This window comes from Aspergillus steynii, assembly GCF_002849105.1.
Source record: "Aspergillus steynii IBT 23096 chromosome Unknown P170scaffold_2, whole genome shotgun sequence".
Taxonomy (NCBI): domain Eukaryota; kingdom Fungi; phylum Ascomycota; class Eurotiomycetes; order Eurotiales; family Aspergillaceae; genus Aspergillus; species Aspergillus steynii.
This window is the reverse complement of record NW_020194399.1, coordinates 5,860,300-5,876,783: the sequence shown is the minus strand read 5'-3', so window position 1 is coordinate 5,876,783 and position 16,484 is coordinate 5,860,300. Positions and strand designations below refer to the sequence as shown.

The following is a 16,484-nucleotide window of genomic DNA, read 5'->3' as shown; positions in this document are numbered from 1 at the left end:
TGCATATCGGGCAGATATGGCCACGGCAGACAAGCTTTGGTGGAGCTGTCTCAATGAGACATTAATATAATTTAATCAAGTTGGACAGGACTACTGCAGAGTGACATGGTTTGCAATCATATGAAAACCAACAAGCAGCATACTATGCGTGAATGCAGGCGAGAGAAGCAGATTGACACATTACCCGATGCGGTATGCAGTGCGTGCCCTGTTTTGGGTCACCACGATTGGCCAATGCCAGCCTCTATACTCGCAGTGGAGAGGCCAGGAACCAATGCCAGGGCGGCCAGGAACGACGCAAAAACAAGCTCGGGAGGCGATTCACATGTTGCGGTCGGTCCGAGGTGCAAAGACGTGCACTGGGGCCTTGATTGGGCGAGAATGAGGGTCTCGCGATGATCGACACCCGCCGTCCCTGAAAGTGAGCCCTAGTTTATGCGGGGTCTTCCTTCTTAATCCATGGGATCCAGATTAACAATACGAGGTCATATTCACATGGTCATCCTTATCTCTGGCTTACTCTTTCTTACCCCGGACGGAATCCTTCTCCCCCGCTTCGCTTGTCGTTTTCATGGGGAACGAAGACGGAGGCACCCGCAGGCCTCGGGTGAGCTGCTCAAGTCGTCGCTAGCGTTGGAGAACGGCAGCGGGTGGGCAAATGACGGAATCGCGCAATCAAATCAAGGGAGGATCGAAGATCTCGGAGGCCAGACCGTAATTGAGGCAGTCTAACACCTGTCGAATGAGAGGACGGTCAGCTTTGGCTGGAATGTGGCCTTGCGGGATCCTGCGTGAGGGTCATCTTCTAGGCTGGGCGAAAAAGTAAAAGTAAAATGGCCACAGATAGATGAATCAGTCATTCAGAGACAAGGCGGGGTCATCCTGAATACGACCTTTAATTAGTCTCGCGACTCACTTCCTCCCTACCTACTTATAAGACCAACTCAGCTGTCAGTGTTGCCTGTCTCCGTTTCAAGCCATCCGAATCAACCAGCGTCTCAGTCGTCTTCAAAATGCGTCTCTTCAAGTACCTCATTTTTGCTGCCCCCTTGGCCATCGCCAACCCCAACCCCGTGGCCGCACCAGCTCCTCAGCCCACCGGTGGTCTTCTCTCTGAGCTGCCGCAGCTGATCGACGGCCTGAAGGAGCTCCTCAGCCAGGACACGCTGGAAGATCTGCAGACTATCGTCAAAGGCGGCGCGGTGCTCTTGGGCGGCGACACGCCCAAGAATCTTCAGAAGCTGCTGTCGAGCAAGAATATCGACAAGCTGCAGGGCTTGGTCGATAATGCCGATACGCTGCTGACGCCTAATTTCGTGAATGATACGACGACGTTGATTGAAGATGCGACTCCGGTGAGTTCTCGTCTCTGGTGGTTGAACTTTGACTAATTGGTTAGCTTGTCTCGAATATCTCGAAACTTCTGGGTGGGTTGTTGGGCTCGTTGATGTGATTTTGTTCTTCTTTCTTTCTATGGATTCAATCGAGGCGAATAACAGATGTGATGAGATGAAATGTATACGAATGAACATGACATTGAACCAAACCGCTAGCTAGACAAACAAAGACAAATCAAATCCTAACCCTAAACAACATTCAAATGCTTCCTCAAATCCTCCAAATAATACTGCAACGCATACGACCTCGTCGACTTGGGAAGGGCCGGATAAATCGCCACCGAGAACCCCATCGCCGTCCGATACAAGCCCCTCGTCGACGCCGTCGACTTCAGTCCATACGCCTCTCGAATCCTCGGCGGCAGCATCTCAATCGTAGCCACCCGCATCAGCGGCTTCAACATAACCACCCACCTCGGCAGATCCGTGCGGTCGAACAGATCCTTCGCGAAGCGGTGCGCATCCGCCGTGACACTCAGCTGCTCGATCTGGTCGTCCCAGTACTTCCAGAACGCCTGGCGGGTTGCGGGCCACGTCCCCGTCGGCATGCCCAGGGCGTGCATGAGCAGCGTGAACTCGGCATACGCCTTCTCCGCCGTGCGGTAGTTCACGCGCCCGTAGATCCGCTGGTAGAAGTCCGTGGCGGTCGCGTAGAGCGTCGCAGACACCCAGAGCTGCGTGGGCGGGTGCGACGTGTAGGTCTCGCTGGCGCGGATGGGGTGCTGGCCGCGCTGCAGCAGATCGAGGAGCGTCTTTTTCTCCTTCTCCGTGCCGAGCACCAGGCAGGCGATGTAGCTGAGGGTGGCTTGGAGGGCGTCGCTGAGTTCTTTGGCCAGCGCGCTGCTGCTGTCCTGCTGGGCGTTTTGGCTGTCGCTGATGCGGTTCTTGATGCCGGGGTAGGCGGCTTGGAGGAGGAGGGCGGATCCGGATCCCGCGAAGAGAATGCCCTCTTGGAGAATGTGTGGCAGGATTTCGAGCTTCTCCAGCTTTTCGAAGTCGCCGGTGCTGAGGGATTTGGCGGACGTGTTGGTGGGGGTTTGGGTGATTTCGTCGGGCTCTTTTTTGTCGTCGAAGAAGGAAGACATGGTGGATAGGTATTCGATTGATTTGCTTTTATTCAGGTGACGTATTATTGAAAGGAAGATAGACTAGACTATTGATAATGGTAGATGGTAGAAGTAGGAGAAAGTAGGGTTAGGATGAATCACTCCCTTGCAGCACCTTTCCCATATCAAGTTTTCAACCTCACTGCAACAACCTCCCAAACCAAGATCAACGAAGCACAAAGACAGAAAAAAAATCCAGACAACCCCAATGGTCCTCCATCATTTACCATCCCCGCATCTCAATGAGGCAATGATTCCGTGCCCCAAGTTGAAGTAAGTGGACCCGTTTCTCCTGGCCCGAAGCTTAAGTGCAACCGCGGTTCCTCAATAGTCGCTGTCGATCGTCATCCTATTCCCTCCGCATGTGAACTCCTGCGAGTGGCAGTAATCGCCGCCATTGGCCACGTCCACCCCCTCGCTGGGGATCGACGCCGGTGCGACGTCGATCTATGCGGAGTGTCGGGCGACGGGCTCGAGGGTTGCTGAGCGAGCGATCGTCCAACCCAAAAGGGTGGGAACCCCGAGGCCCGGAAAATGGTGATGCACCTGCAACGTGTGTCTTGTGCGGGTTCGCTTATCTGTAAAATGATGGGATGATGCTAATTAATCAATTGTTTCATGCATCGCAATATTGATCGGTTGAGCCATCGTTGGAAGATTTTTATCGACCCTCTTATCAATTCTCCTGGCTGCACTGACTGCATATGCAGCTGCGCTCACGCCTATACTCGCCTTAATCTTTAATACTAATATTTTATTATCCGCTGGGTCGCTGCCCGTCTGAGAGGGTGGATTGCACAACCTCAACCTCGTCAAAGACAGGCACTACATAAGCCATGGACGAGAAGAAGTCCTATCTCGACTCCAAGGACGCCAAAAATGCGGTGGGAATCCATCGTGGGCCTCTGCCTGAGAACGGCGAGGGGTATGATCTCGAGCATATCGAGACGGCCGATACGATCACCCTAGAGAAGGTGAAGAGGACGCCGACACAGAATCTCCGACGGCATTGGGCTCGGTTTTGGTGCTGCTATACTCTCTTCAGTATTATTTTTCTCATCATATTCCTACCGATCTTGTAAGGCACCTTCATATTGCCGTGGAGTGAGAATAGACTAACAAAACAGCTTTCTCCTCATCATCCCCGCCATCGCGCAGCGAGTCGTGGACAACTCGACCCTGCTCCTGGTCAAGGCCGATATCATGCAGCCACGGCCTGAATCGGTGCAGATGACGATCGTGTCAGCGTTGAAGCTTCCGCTGGGAGTTCCAGTGCGCATTGATCCCATGACTTTGGATCTCTTCAACCGTGCCTCGCCTAGCGATAATGGCACATGGGGGCAGATGCATCTGAAGGACTATGTGATCAGCGGGAACACTACTCTGGGGGTCGACAAGCAGTTCACTCCGTTGAATGTCACCGAGTGGACGCAGTACGTGCACAACACTGTGTTCATGAAGCATGCGCCGCTATCAGCGCGGGGGAAGACCACTGCGTATCTGGGTCAAATCAAGAACCACGTCACGATGAACAAGGATATCCCACAGACCAGTACGTCCCCCTCCCCCTGGCAGTACATACTGAATATAATATTAACGCAACTGCAGCCCTGAACTCCTTCGAAGGCTTCGCCATCAAAGACACCCAGCTCCTGCTCCCTGCTCGCGACGACGGGACTAACCTCCTCGCCAACGCAACCCTACCCAACCCGTCCGTCCTCACCCTAGAAATCGTAAGTCTTCCCCCCCCTGCACCAACCAGCCTACTCTAACACCCACAGGGAACCACCACCCTCGACGTCAAATCCGGCGATCTCGTCATCGGCAACGCCACCCTCGACAACCTCATCCTTCGACCAGGGAACCACTCGACCCCAGTGCACGGAATGCTCGACCTCCGCATCCTGATCAAGAACCTCCGCAGCGTCCTTGCCACGCAACTCGAGTCCATCCGAGACGGCTACCTAACGCTCGACACGGTCGGGAAGACGGTATTCTACGACGGCACCGAAGTGCCCTACTACACGAACGTGATGAAGAAACTCACCATGACAGCGCAAGTGCCGCTCGGCGGTCTCATCACCAACACCCTCCGCGGCGTGCTCCACCCAGGCGGGGGAGACAACATCTTCTCCGACGCCGCCGATAGCATGAACATGACCGAGGGGGGTCAGAACCTGCTCGACCATATAGCGGGTAAGGCACGGGATGAGAGCAGCGCGGAGTCGTCGATCCAGGCACGCGACTTCGAGGACCAGATCTGGGATGATCTGGTGAATGATCCCGCGAAGAGGGACGCGATATTAGACGTGATCGAGGGGTTGAATCTATAGCGAATTCAACCCAGTTTGTGGGTTGGGTCGATGTGTTTTACGATGTTTATATTTTCCTTTCCTTTTTTGTTTTTTGTCTGTCCCTGGCTAGGGTCTAAGTACTGCTTCTATATACCAGATGTCGAGGACATCGAGCGGCGTTATTCACTGATCTACTACGCAACTACCTATCTCAAGATATCCAACACTATCTGATCAAATAAAATCAGTCCATTAACGACGATACACCTAAAATCAACCATATCTCTCTACCCAAACCAAAAAAGAAAGAACAACCCCTAAAACAAAATCCCTACATAAAAGGACTAGGAGCCGAATCCAAAAATGAGTCCGACCCATCTCGACCGACTCCACACGCGAAGTCGATCACCCATCCCCAAACTCCCGCCGTTTTACCCTGATGGGTGAGTTTGTTGGGATTAGACAATTTTCGTTCGACGTTTTCTTCATTTTTCTTCCACGAGCTTAGAACCAGATATTGTTTATTCTATAAATATCTATAACTCAATTAACGCCCCTGTCTTTCTGCGGAATGGGTTTTGCGCGTGCGCGCGGGTTCACCCTAACTTTAACTCAATTTTTGATCCTCAGGCTCAACATTTACCCCTGAACTTTAACATCTATCTACTTGTGGATTTGTCGCGTGGATGTGTCGCAGCACTGGAATGTACAGTTTCTTAGGCTTATAAACGAGATTTCAAGATCTAGTTGTTTCGAGATGATTAGCTGGACCCTATGGATCCAGGATTCTACTGAGAAGGTTTTCCAAAAGCTCTGCTTCGCCCAGGACAGGTAGAACATGATCCCTTCGGTGCTAGTGTTTTCCTAACAAGCCCTTCATTCGAAAAGAAAGTCTTCATCCACCGACCCAGCCAACCAGACTTGTAGATCCTTGAAGGCGTCAAGGTCATTTTTCTCGCGCGAGATATCAACAGTAGGATCGTGCCAGTGGTGAGTTCTTTTCGTTCCAGTGCTGCGCAAAGACTCCCCGATATATCGACAGCTATCGAAATCGATGAGAACCAGCGTCCCGTCTTCGTCAAGCATTATGTTCGCGGGGTTGATATCGTTATGGACGATCCCAAGCGCGTGGAGATGTTCAATGGCGGCCAAGATCCCCTCCAAACCACTTTTCATGTTCTCGTTCACTAGATCGCGCGCACTCGAACGGAACACAACCTTGCCCACGCGTTGAGGATTGACCGCCTCAAGTAGCGTGGTTGTATATCGCTTGAAGCAGAGCCCAGAGACTCGACCATGAGTCTCCGTGTAGCCATAATAGGGCGCGATGTTTGGGTGGGGATTCCTGCGAAGGGTCTCGCATGTTTCAACTTCGCGGGTGATTTGTTTTTCGAGATTCTCATCGACATACGCCAGGAGACTTGGTGTTTTCACGTACACCGCGGACCAAGTGGGATTCACCTCTGGGCCCCTGTCCTCGGTTGGGATTTGCTGGACGGCCTGGAGATCATCCAGCGTCTTGGGCGAATCTAGTCGATTCCTCCATTTTCCAGAATATAATTTGCCATCTTGCCGAACAAACATCTGGACGTAGGAAAATTTCATTTTGCCATCGATTTTTTTGAAGGCCTCGTTTCTTTGGACAATTTCCATGTTGATGCGGGGTAGCAGTTCTGGGGAAGTGTCAGAAACAACCGGAAGTTGGCGAAGGAAAGGCGGCCGTTTCTAGCCTCAAGGCGGTCAATTTCGGCGTCAATTTCACTGGTCTTGGATTCTACTTGTAGGCTTTCAGTTGAAAGAACATTCCAGAGATTGCATAGCTCATCCCATAAAACGCTTCTATCGCTTAACATCATGATACTTACATACCAAATACGTTAAAATGAGTCCTTTTAGACCTATAAAAAGGTATATATGTACATTCAAGGATTAGGGACGCTATATATTAACAAAGAAAACGTAAAATGCTTATACATCTCTGGATAACCATCCTAGTTGGTAACCCGCGCATCATCGCACTCAACCTCGCCGTTCCACATATGATAGCAGCTCCCGTCGTAACCACCGTCTTCGACATCACAGTGGGTGTGTCCGTTGATATTCGAGATATGCTCGTCTAATACAAGTCAGCTTAAGCCACGGAGATAAAAGAGAAAAGGGAGCACTAACTCAGATCGACCTGGACTGTCCTGGCAAACCCTTCCGCTTGCTCGCAGGTGCACATCAAGATACCCTTGAGGGTAACAGCGCAGCTTTTGCAGCGGCCGTAGAAACCACCACTTTTCATTTAATCGTGGTCAGTAATTCTACTCTATCTCTGGTCTCTGCGACTGGAGCTACTGGTTTTGAAACTCACTCTTTACGAGGCACAATGGACCCGTCTTCGATTGTGGCATAGCACTTGTTCAGGTCGAGGAAAGATCTCTCCTTAAACCCATCACCGTAGCAAAGAGCGTTCAGAGTGTGGCCGCTAATCAGGTCAATGTCTGTACAGGAGGCCGCGAAGTCGCCGCCAGCGGCCGCGAGGGCCGACAGAGAGAGGACGGAGAGGAGGGCCTCGATTTGCATTTTGAATCGGAGAGGTGATCATTTTGATAGATACTGAGGTTGAGTGGCTTGGTGGTGGATTCGAAGATTTTAGGGGAAGATGCTGGTATTTATCTTCCTCAGCCTCGTGTATAGGAGTTTAATTGCTATTGTGACAGGAGGTTACATTTTCTGCATATGGTATAGCTACTCCGTTAGTTCTCGTTGATTCGGGGCAAAGTAACCATGCTCTAGTAAGCCAACAGAGCTAGCATTTAGATGGGGGTTAGTGTGTCTCCTGTCAATATCGGAGTTCGGCTGGCTGAGCCTAATGCGTAGATCGAATTCAGACTCTGGCCTGCTGTCAGGAATGCAAGGGCTTATTCTGCTGCTCTCCGCCCTATCAGTAGTGATACTCAGAAGATTGCTATTGCCTTGCTTAACATATTCACGAGACATAATAGCAGTACACTTCGCATGTCTGTTATCATCAATACTCGTCTCCTTAACAGGCAGAATGATCAATGGATCAGGTTCTTGAAAACTTCATCTAATTAAGTCATCTAGCCGTACGGGAGATCCAGACTACGACCTCCTGACAATTTAGCCCCTAAACATGACACTCAGCCCCGCAGGATTTGCTTCTCGAAATAGCCCCTCTACGCAGTGAACTCACTTGGCCCAGTCAAATTATCACAGAATACGCATCCAATACGCAAGCTGTCAACCAATCATAGCAACTGTATCCCATAAACTCGTTGGATTCTGTTTAAAATGGGTTCAAATTCGGGCACCACAAATTATTCAGGGGAATCATCGTTGCAAGCTCAGTTAGTGGCAGCTCTAATGTAGTGTCATTGATCCTTTGGGGGCCAAACTACAGGGCTTAGATGTTAAAAAGATGACTTATATCCCAAAATAATCCTCTACATGAGACAACCTAATTGAAATAGACGTGTTTGAGAAAAGTCACTCCCATGATGGGCGAGAGCAGCGGAACCACCTAATATTTCATTTGACAAAAATGGAACGAGGCTACAGTTTCGAGCACTAATTCAGAATATATGAGATTAGCTGCCATAGGGTAATGTGAAAGACTCCTAGCTCATTGCTAAGTATTCAAATTCTTCCATACCACTGAGAACTTGTAGTAGCGACCCATTTTCGAGGCTGAGAAATGATCAAGGCGCAGCGCCATTTGGAAAAAAAGACCGCAGTGTTTCCGCCCTACTCCGGAGTAAATCTGCTAGAAAGTAAATCATAGATGGGGCTCATCGGGCACAGTCCATTACTCCATACATTGTGTTGTCTCATTTCGGGCAATGGCCGCGATGTAAACTCATTCGGAGCTATATGGATCATTCAAATTAACCTGGAAGGTCCTCTAACTGTTGCCATCCTTTTCTCTGGAATTATAACTGCGATTTTGCCCTTCAAGCATGTATATAGTTTAGATTTTATGCTGCTTTGGGTAGTAAGTGATCTACGTTGCTATAGCGATAACGTGGTTGTGCTTGCCTTACTATCTAAGAGCTTGATTCTTCCCAAAAAAAACAACAATCTCACCGCGAATCGAATTTTTGAAATTTCTCAACCACCACAACGCCGAAAGACTCCAGAATCTGCCAGTTTACTATTAACTCTAGCTGCTATTAATTAATTCTAATTTTAGGGGTTTATTAAGATAATTAAAATAAAAATAATATAGCCCCTCTTTTTAGGGGCTGCCAACCAGATAAACCTATATATAAAAAACTTTTTTAACAGTATTAGGAATCTTAAAAATAATATAATTACCTACTTTAATTATAATAATAAGTATAAAAAGCTACTTCCTAAGCCTATTATTAAGTTTATATAACAGGTACTCTTTATTTATAATCTTTAAATTAATTAAACCCGTGATATTATTTAAAGAGCTTTTTAGCTTAACCAGAAATTTTCTATAATTAAGTAGACCTTAAATAATATTTATTAAAATATCTATATTACTAAATTAATAATAAGGACCTAAAAATACTAGATCTAAACTTTTATTATTTATAAAATACCTTTTTTAGCTTATATAGTTTTCTCTTATAGCTTCTCTAATATTATATCTGTGATCTTGTCCGAGCTCAGCAGAAACTATAAGATAATTATTAAGTTATAAAATTTAAAGATAGTTAAGTTTTATTAATATTTAAAATTTACTAAAATTAAAAAAAAGATTAAAAAAATAAAAATTTATATTATATAAGTAGCTTCTACTCTAACTCTAATATTTATATAGTTTATTATTATATAATAGCTCTGGTTAGGTAACTTAAGCCTTGTTTTACAGATTATTATAAAAATAAAAATTATTTATATTTATAATTAGTAGGTACATACTATAGCCTCTGGGGCTATCTTATGGTATTTTATTTAAGATATTATAATATATAAAATCCCGGTTAAGTTATTTAAGGACCTAACAAACCCTAAGGAATATAAATAAGTAGTTATAATATTATTTAATAAAAATACTAAGATATAGAGGCTACTTAGCCTAAAAATTAATTATATTATATAACTTACTTATTTCTTTACAAGATAAAATTATAAATTATTAGTTTTAATTATTAAGTTTACGGATCTCTAGCACGTTAATAAGATAATTAAGAAGAGAATTATTTAGAATAATAATATCTAGATTATAGTATTATATAATTAATTTATATATATTTATTATTACTTTAACTGCTAGTAATACAGCTATATAAGAATTATTTATTTAAATAAGCTTATATACAGCCTCTGCTCTGAGAATTATAAAATTTATAACTATTTAAAGTAGGCTAATTATAGCCAGAAATATAAATATATAGACTATAAAAATATATATGCCGCCTGATATTAAGGATATCTAAAATATATAATAAAGATAGAGCGGGTATAAGCTATAATAATTTATTAATAATCTTTTTATTATATTCCCCCCTATTTATAGGACTTTAAGTCTATTATAAGTAATAATATAATAATCTTTAGCTTGTCTAATAGCAGAAAATTAAATATTATATATTTTTAATTTATAGAGGCCTTTAAGGCCCCTAATAATTAAAAAGATTAGTCTACTAATAAACCTATTATATATAATTACTTTATAATAAGATTCTAGAAGGGCTTTATATTATTTTATTAAAGTTTTTAAACCTTAATATCTATTAATAGCTTTATAGATAAAAATATAAATACTAGCTTAAATATTAGTAATTTTATCTTTAAATAAGGTCCTCCTGTCTTTAAACAGGAATTAAAGAAACTAATCTTTATTTTAAAGACCCCTGCTTTAAGAGGCTGGTTAATAGAACCTAAGTAATCTTAATTAGCTATTTTATTTAAAATTACTTATAAGAGTGCCCGGTAATAGTTATTATTAACTAAATAAATATTTATAATATTTATTATAGGGGATACCCCCCCTGCGAAATACTCTTAGAGCCGAGCCTTTAATTACTGTAAATAATTAACTTTTAAAATTATTAATAAGATAATTATATCTAATATTCCTAAACTAACCCCTTTAGTAATAACTTTTATACTAGTAAATAATAATAATTAGTAGATAGTATTCTTAAAAACCTGCTCTTATTTATAATCCCGGAAATATATTAGGGACTAATTATTAAAATAATAAAACTCTTATAGATCTTTTAATATAATATAAATTACTTAAAAAATATAATTATAATATACTTCTTACAGGATCCTGAGGTCTTAAAAGCAGACTTAATCTGTATATAAAAATTTTAGAAGAACTTTTATTAAGATATTATATATTATCTAGCTAAATAAATATATTAATTCTTTTATTTTAATTTAACTAAGTTTAGGGGCTAAAGGGCCTGTATTTATATATTTATATTCTAAAAAATTAACCTAAATACTTAAAAATATATTATTTATTCTTAAGATATTTAAGAACTTATTTTTATTAATATAAATAGCTGACTAGTCCGTATTTTTAATATATATAATTATTTTATTAAGATCGGAATTATTACGCTTAACTTTTTTAATATTATTATTAACCCTAATATTTTTATTAATCTCTATAATATTTTTACTAATTTTCTGAGCTTATATTTTCTTTTACTTAGGAATTTTAATTTTTATTATCTGGTCTAGGGTGGTAAGAAGGCTTCTTAGGATTTTAAAGTAGATTATTTTTTTTAATTTATTAATTCTTATTACCTGGATCTCTGGCTCGAGCTAAAGACTATTATATAGTAATAGGATAATAGTAGTATTATTATTAATCTTACTCTTAGCACGCAGGACCTTACCTCCTGTCTTATTTTTTATTTAATTAATAAGAAAGTACATATTAATTTTAATTATTTTTTAATATATATTTTATTTAATATCTTAATAGTCTCCCCAGAGGCCTAAAAATGCTATAATTAAAAAAATATAATATTAAGAAATTATAAGCTTTTATAAATTTAAATCTAAACTCTAAAAATTTTATACTAGAAATAAAGTAGTAAATTAAACTTATTATAGATTTTTTTACCAAGATAGTTTACTAGGGAATTATAGTATTTATTCTATAGGCTAAACTTAATTAATAAGCGAACCCTTCCTTTACCCTATAGTACTAGAAAATAGTTAAACTAATTTATAAATTCTATTATAAATACTTTAAACTCGCCTAATAGGGCCTTATAACCCTTATAATAAGGACCGCCTGATTTAATTATACTAAAGTCAGGAACCATAAAAAAAAATATTAGTATAAGTCTTTTAATAAGGCTACTAGTCCTAGATCTATAAAGCTACTAGCTTGGGCTCCTAAAGTATATAATAAATAGCTAAATAAATAAGGGACTAGGAGGCCCATAGAAGTTTAATATTAATCCTGAATATCCTAGAGGGCTTTATAAAGATTATAAAAACTATAAAATAAAAAATAAAGACCTTTTAAAAGGTTTTCTTCTTTATATTACTCCTAGTAAACCTCTTTAATATTAATATAATCCCCCTGTCCCCCTAGCTTAAATTCCTTAATCTCTAGTAATATAAGGTTTATAAGTATATTTATTAAATATCCTTAAATAAGACCCCCGGGCCCGATAATATCCCTAATAAGATATAATATTAGCTTATAGAGGTGCCCGCCTTTTTAAAAATATTTATAATTATTTTTAATACTTGTTTAAAAATAGATTATAATCTTAAATATTTTTAGTAATTAATTATAATTATCCTCCGCAAGGCAGGCCTAAAAAACTACTAAATCCCTAAATTATACTACTTTATTACCCTCCTTAATATCCTTGGTAAGATCTTAAAAACAATAATAACAGTATAGATTACTTATATCCTAAAGGAGCACAATCTGCTCTTAAAAGATTATTTAAAAAGTTAAAAGAGTATCTTAATTAACTACTTAATTTAATTATTGCTTAATAATATCTTTAATATATAAAAAAGTTATTTAAAAGTAAGTATATTACTCCTAAATATAACAGGCGCCTTTAATAATATTTCTTATACTTACCTACTTTATAATCTATATATAATATAGCTTAGCTACTTTACTAGCTAGCTCAAATTATTTTTTTTAAATTAATAAACCCGGATTTAACTCTCCGGGTATCTTAGTAATCTTTTATTTATATTAACTAAGATCCTGCAGGGGTCCCTTATCTCCTTTATCCTTTTTTTAATCTTTAATACCCCCCTAATTAGGATACTCCAGGTAACAGGGATTAAAGTACTAAAGATATAATCTTTTATAAAGGGCGGCCAAACTATATTATTTAAATAAATTAATAATACATACACCCTGGCTATCTCTTATAGCTATATAATAAACCAATAGTTATTAGAGAGGGCCCTAGATAAGGTAATAATCTAGTTTAAATATTATTTGTCTAAATTCGCACCTAATAAATTTAAACTTATTTATTTTTAAAATCTTTTAAATTCTAATCTTATAGTTAAATATAGCAAACTAGTTGTCAGATGAAATGCTAACCCGGGCTCATAACTGTCAGATGAAATGCTAACCCGGGCTCATAACTGTCAGATGGGGTAGGTAGGTTACGTGGGTTGAATAGAAATTTCAAATAGCTAGATAGAATAAGAGAAATCGATCAGTCATATAAAGTAAATAGTTCACCTGGACTACCTAGATCTGAAATAGATAGACTAGAGGTTTTACTATTTGCTATGCATGTAGATAGGTGAAATTGATTGAATAAATAAATAAAATTTAATTGAATGAATTAAGTGGGTAAATTAACTTGATAAAAAGAATGAATTAATATAGGTTATTAACTATATATTTATAGATAATTAAATTAGGGCTAATTTAATCTAGCCCTAAGTAAATATTATAAACATAAAATTATTAGATCTTTCTAGACTTTTATCTATAAATTATATTATTAATCTAGGCCTTTAAGATTAATCTCATAGATTATTATTAGATTAATATTTAATTATTTAAATAATTAAATGATCAAGATTTCATGATCAGAATAATTAGAATAATTAAGATTTAATATATAAATTATAATAAAATTATTTAAATAATATTAGAATAACTAGGGTAGTAATATTTACTTTATAGCTTATAAAATAAATAAGTAAGATATTCTAGATCTTTTATATTAATTATTTAAATAAAGCTATTAATCACAGTGGTTAAAATAAACTTTTAATTTCCTAAATAAGAAATTTATTAAATTATGTTTTTTAATTTTTATAGGATTCTAGTAACTGGTGGTTTTTTAATTAAGAAGATAAGCTAGTCTAAAATAAGAAATTTTTTAGAAATTTTTTTTTTTTATTTTCTGCTTATATTAAGCTCAGTTTTACCTCACTTTTCCTATATAATTTGGTGGTGGAAGTAAGAGTTTAATAAAGTGAAAGTAAAGTTGTAGTAAATTTTGAATAATTTTGGTTATGGGGTTAAATCAGGTGATTCTGATAAATTAGGTGATGTTAGGTGACCCTATTTAATATACTCCTTTAGTTTTAAATTAATAAAAGTATTGATTAAAACTGCAAATATTAAATAATTAATTATTTAATAAGATGTTTAATATTAACTATATTTAGTTGTTTGGTAAATTTCGCATGTTCCTGCTTAATTAAATGTTTAGTAAGGCCGTCTATAATTATTTGATTGGTAGGGACCCATTTTAATTTAATGGATTTCTTCTTAATTTCTTGCCTGAGCCAGTGATTATTAATATCTATATATTTTAATTTAGTTTTATAAATTAAATTAGGCTTAATAAGTAGGTCAATTATTTAATGATTATCATAATAAATATATAGTTTTTTTTTAGGGTTGAACCCTATAGCAGTAAATAAGTATTTCTATTATAGAAAATGCTTATTAGCTATAGTTAGGGCTAATAATTCTGCTTTAGTAGTAGATAAGGTAATTATTTTTTGCTTTTTAGCTAACTAATTAATAGATCTGCTAAATAAGTAATATATAAAGCCTTCAGATAACTTTCTTTGTAATAAATCTGTATAGGCTGCATTATTAACTATTTTAAAAATTGGTAGTGATTTTAATTAATCTATTAAATTAAGATTATATTAAATTAAATTAAATCAGGTTCTATAAATAAATAAAATCAGGTGATTTACTGTATTTATATAGTTTAAATAAGGTTTAGCTATGTGTTTTGTAAGGATTTTGTAACTTTTTATAATATCTGGCCTAGAAATAATTATAAGATATAAAACTAAGCTAATTTTCTTTTAATAATCCACGTGATAGGGCTTAGTAAGCAGCTGCCTTATAGATTTGCTTAAATTACCAGATAATAAAGGTATTTTAAGTAAATTCTAATTAACTAATTTAAAGTGGTGAGCAACTTTTTTAATATAATCTGCTTAATTAAGCCAAATTGTTTGATTCTGCCGGTTTTAAATAATCTTTATATTTAAGAATTAGTAAATTTCACTTAAATCTTTTAGATTATATATTAAAAATAATTGATCTTTTAATTCGTTAATTTTTGATTAATAATTTTAATTATATAGTAGAATAATATTATCTACATAAATCATTAAAATTATATAATTATTTATAAATAGGCAGGGATCTTCAGGCACTAATTTTAGGCCTAATTTTTTTAGAGTATTCCTTATTTCTTGTTACTATAGTAATAGAGATTGGCGTAGTTTATATAAAGCTTATTTTAGCTTAAAAACCTTATTTTATTAACCGAATCCAGGAGGTAGTAAAACATGAATTAATTTGTTTAATTTATTGTTTAAAAATATATTTACTATATTTTATTAAGCTGTTTCAAGGTCAAAAGCAGTAATTAAGGCTATAATAGTCTTAAATATTCGCGTAGCTAGGGTAATAGCCCTAGAATTAAGATTATTAATTAGCTGAAGGTCTCTATGAATATATATTCTTATTTTAAATTTTAATAATTAATCTTAATTAGTAAATTTATATTTTTATACCCATTTTAATGGTAGGATCTTTTAAATTAAATTATCTATTTTAGAAATAGCTTCCTAGGTGTTCATTTTAGTTAATTAATTATATTCAATTTTGCATGCATTTAGCCATTTATCACGAAAGGGTAAATTTATTATTTTATTCTAATTAGTTAGCTTAATAGGCAAATTATTTCGATATAATTTATTATTACTAATTTAAGCTAATACAAAATTTCGAGGTATTTTTAAAGGTCCTAGGTCAGGTAATTCTGATCTATTCCTTTTTAGGGATAGTAGTTCATGAAAATTGTTATAATCATTAAAATTAAATAGTGAATTATCAATAATAACTTTGGGTGATTAAGAATGCGGGGTAGGAGGTTAATCTCCTAAAATCTTATTACTTTGAGTATTCGATTAAATTAGATTATTTTGATTATTTAATTTAATAATTTGATTTTTATATTTAGTTTAATCTTTATAGTAAATAGGATTATATTTACTAGACAGTTCTGATTTATCTTATTCAGGTTTAGAATAAATATCATTAATAATTTTATCCTTAGTAAACCCTAATTTAGTGGTTTCAGGTAAATCAATTAAAATTAAAAAGATTAAATTATTAATTTCTTTAAAACTAAGTAGTTCGGGGTTTTCTAACCTAATTAGGTCTAGTTTAAATATTTGAACATTTTGTTTATCTTTATAGA

The 16,484-nt window shown here is 37.5% G+C and overlaps 4 protein-coding genes across 4 annotated transcripts; 1 reads left to right on the top strand and 3 right to left on the bottom strand.

Moving 5' to 3' along the window:
- Nucleotides 1-998: 998 nt before the first annotated feature.
- On the bottom strand, nt 999-2,482 carry P170DRAFT_348880 (oxygenase MpaB family protein; the record flags this gene model as incomplete). Its single annotated transcript, XM_024843705.1, has 2 exons — nt 999-1,298; nt 1,592-2,482. 2 exons carry the CDS (start codon nt 2,480-2,482, stop codon nt 999-1,001), a joined length of 1,191 nt encoding a protein of 396 aa, XP_024708722.1.
- Nucleotides 2,483-3,339: 857 nt separating this feature from the next.
- On the top strand, nt 3,340-4,836 carry P170DRAFT_445175 (DUF3712 domain-containing protein; the record flags this gene model as incomplete). Its single annotated transcript, XM_024850684.1, has 4 exons — nt 3,340-3,581; nt 3,631-4,055; nt 4,112-4,236; nt 4,285-4,836. 4 exons carry the CDS (start codon nt 3,340-3,342, stop codon nt 4,834-4,836), a joined length of 1,344 nt encoding a protein of 447 aa, XP_024708721.1.
- A 690-nt stretch (nt 4,837-5,526) lies between these two features.
- On the bottom strand, nt 5,527-6,457 carry P170DRAFT_490543 (kinase-like protein). Its single transcript, XM_024853999.1, has one exon. It carries the CDS (start codon nt 6,448-6,450, stop codon nt 5,674-5,676), a length of 777 nt encoding a protein of 258 aa, XP_024708720.1. The 5' UTR covers nt 6,451-6,457; the 3' UTR covers nt 5,527-5,673.
- A 331-nt stretch (nt 6,458-6,788) lies between these two features.
- On the bottom strand, nt 6,789-7,365 carry P170DRAFT_473276 (CVNH domain-containing protein; the record flags this gene model as incomplete). Its single annotated transcript, XM_024853023.1, has 3 exons — nt 6,789-6,913; nt 6,967-7,076; nt 7,154-7,365. The coding sequence occupies 3 exons, from the start codon at nt 7,363-7,365 to the stop codon at nt 6,789-6,791; spliced, it is 447 nt and encodes a 148-aa protein (XP_024708719.1).
- Between the last annotated feature and the right edge of the window lie 9,119 nt (nt 7,366-16,484).

Bases quoted from the DNA above. Each gene is read 5' to 3' on its own strand.
- P170DRAFT_490543 (XM_024853999.1), bottom strand. From the start codon at position 6,450: ATGGAAATTGTCCAAAGAAACGAGGCCTTCAAAAAAATCGATGGCAAA.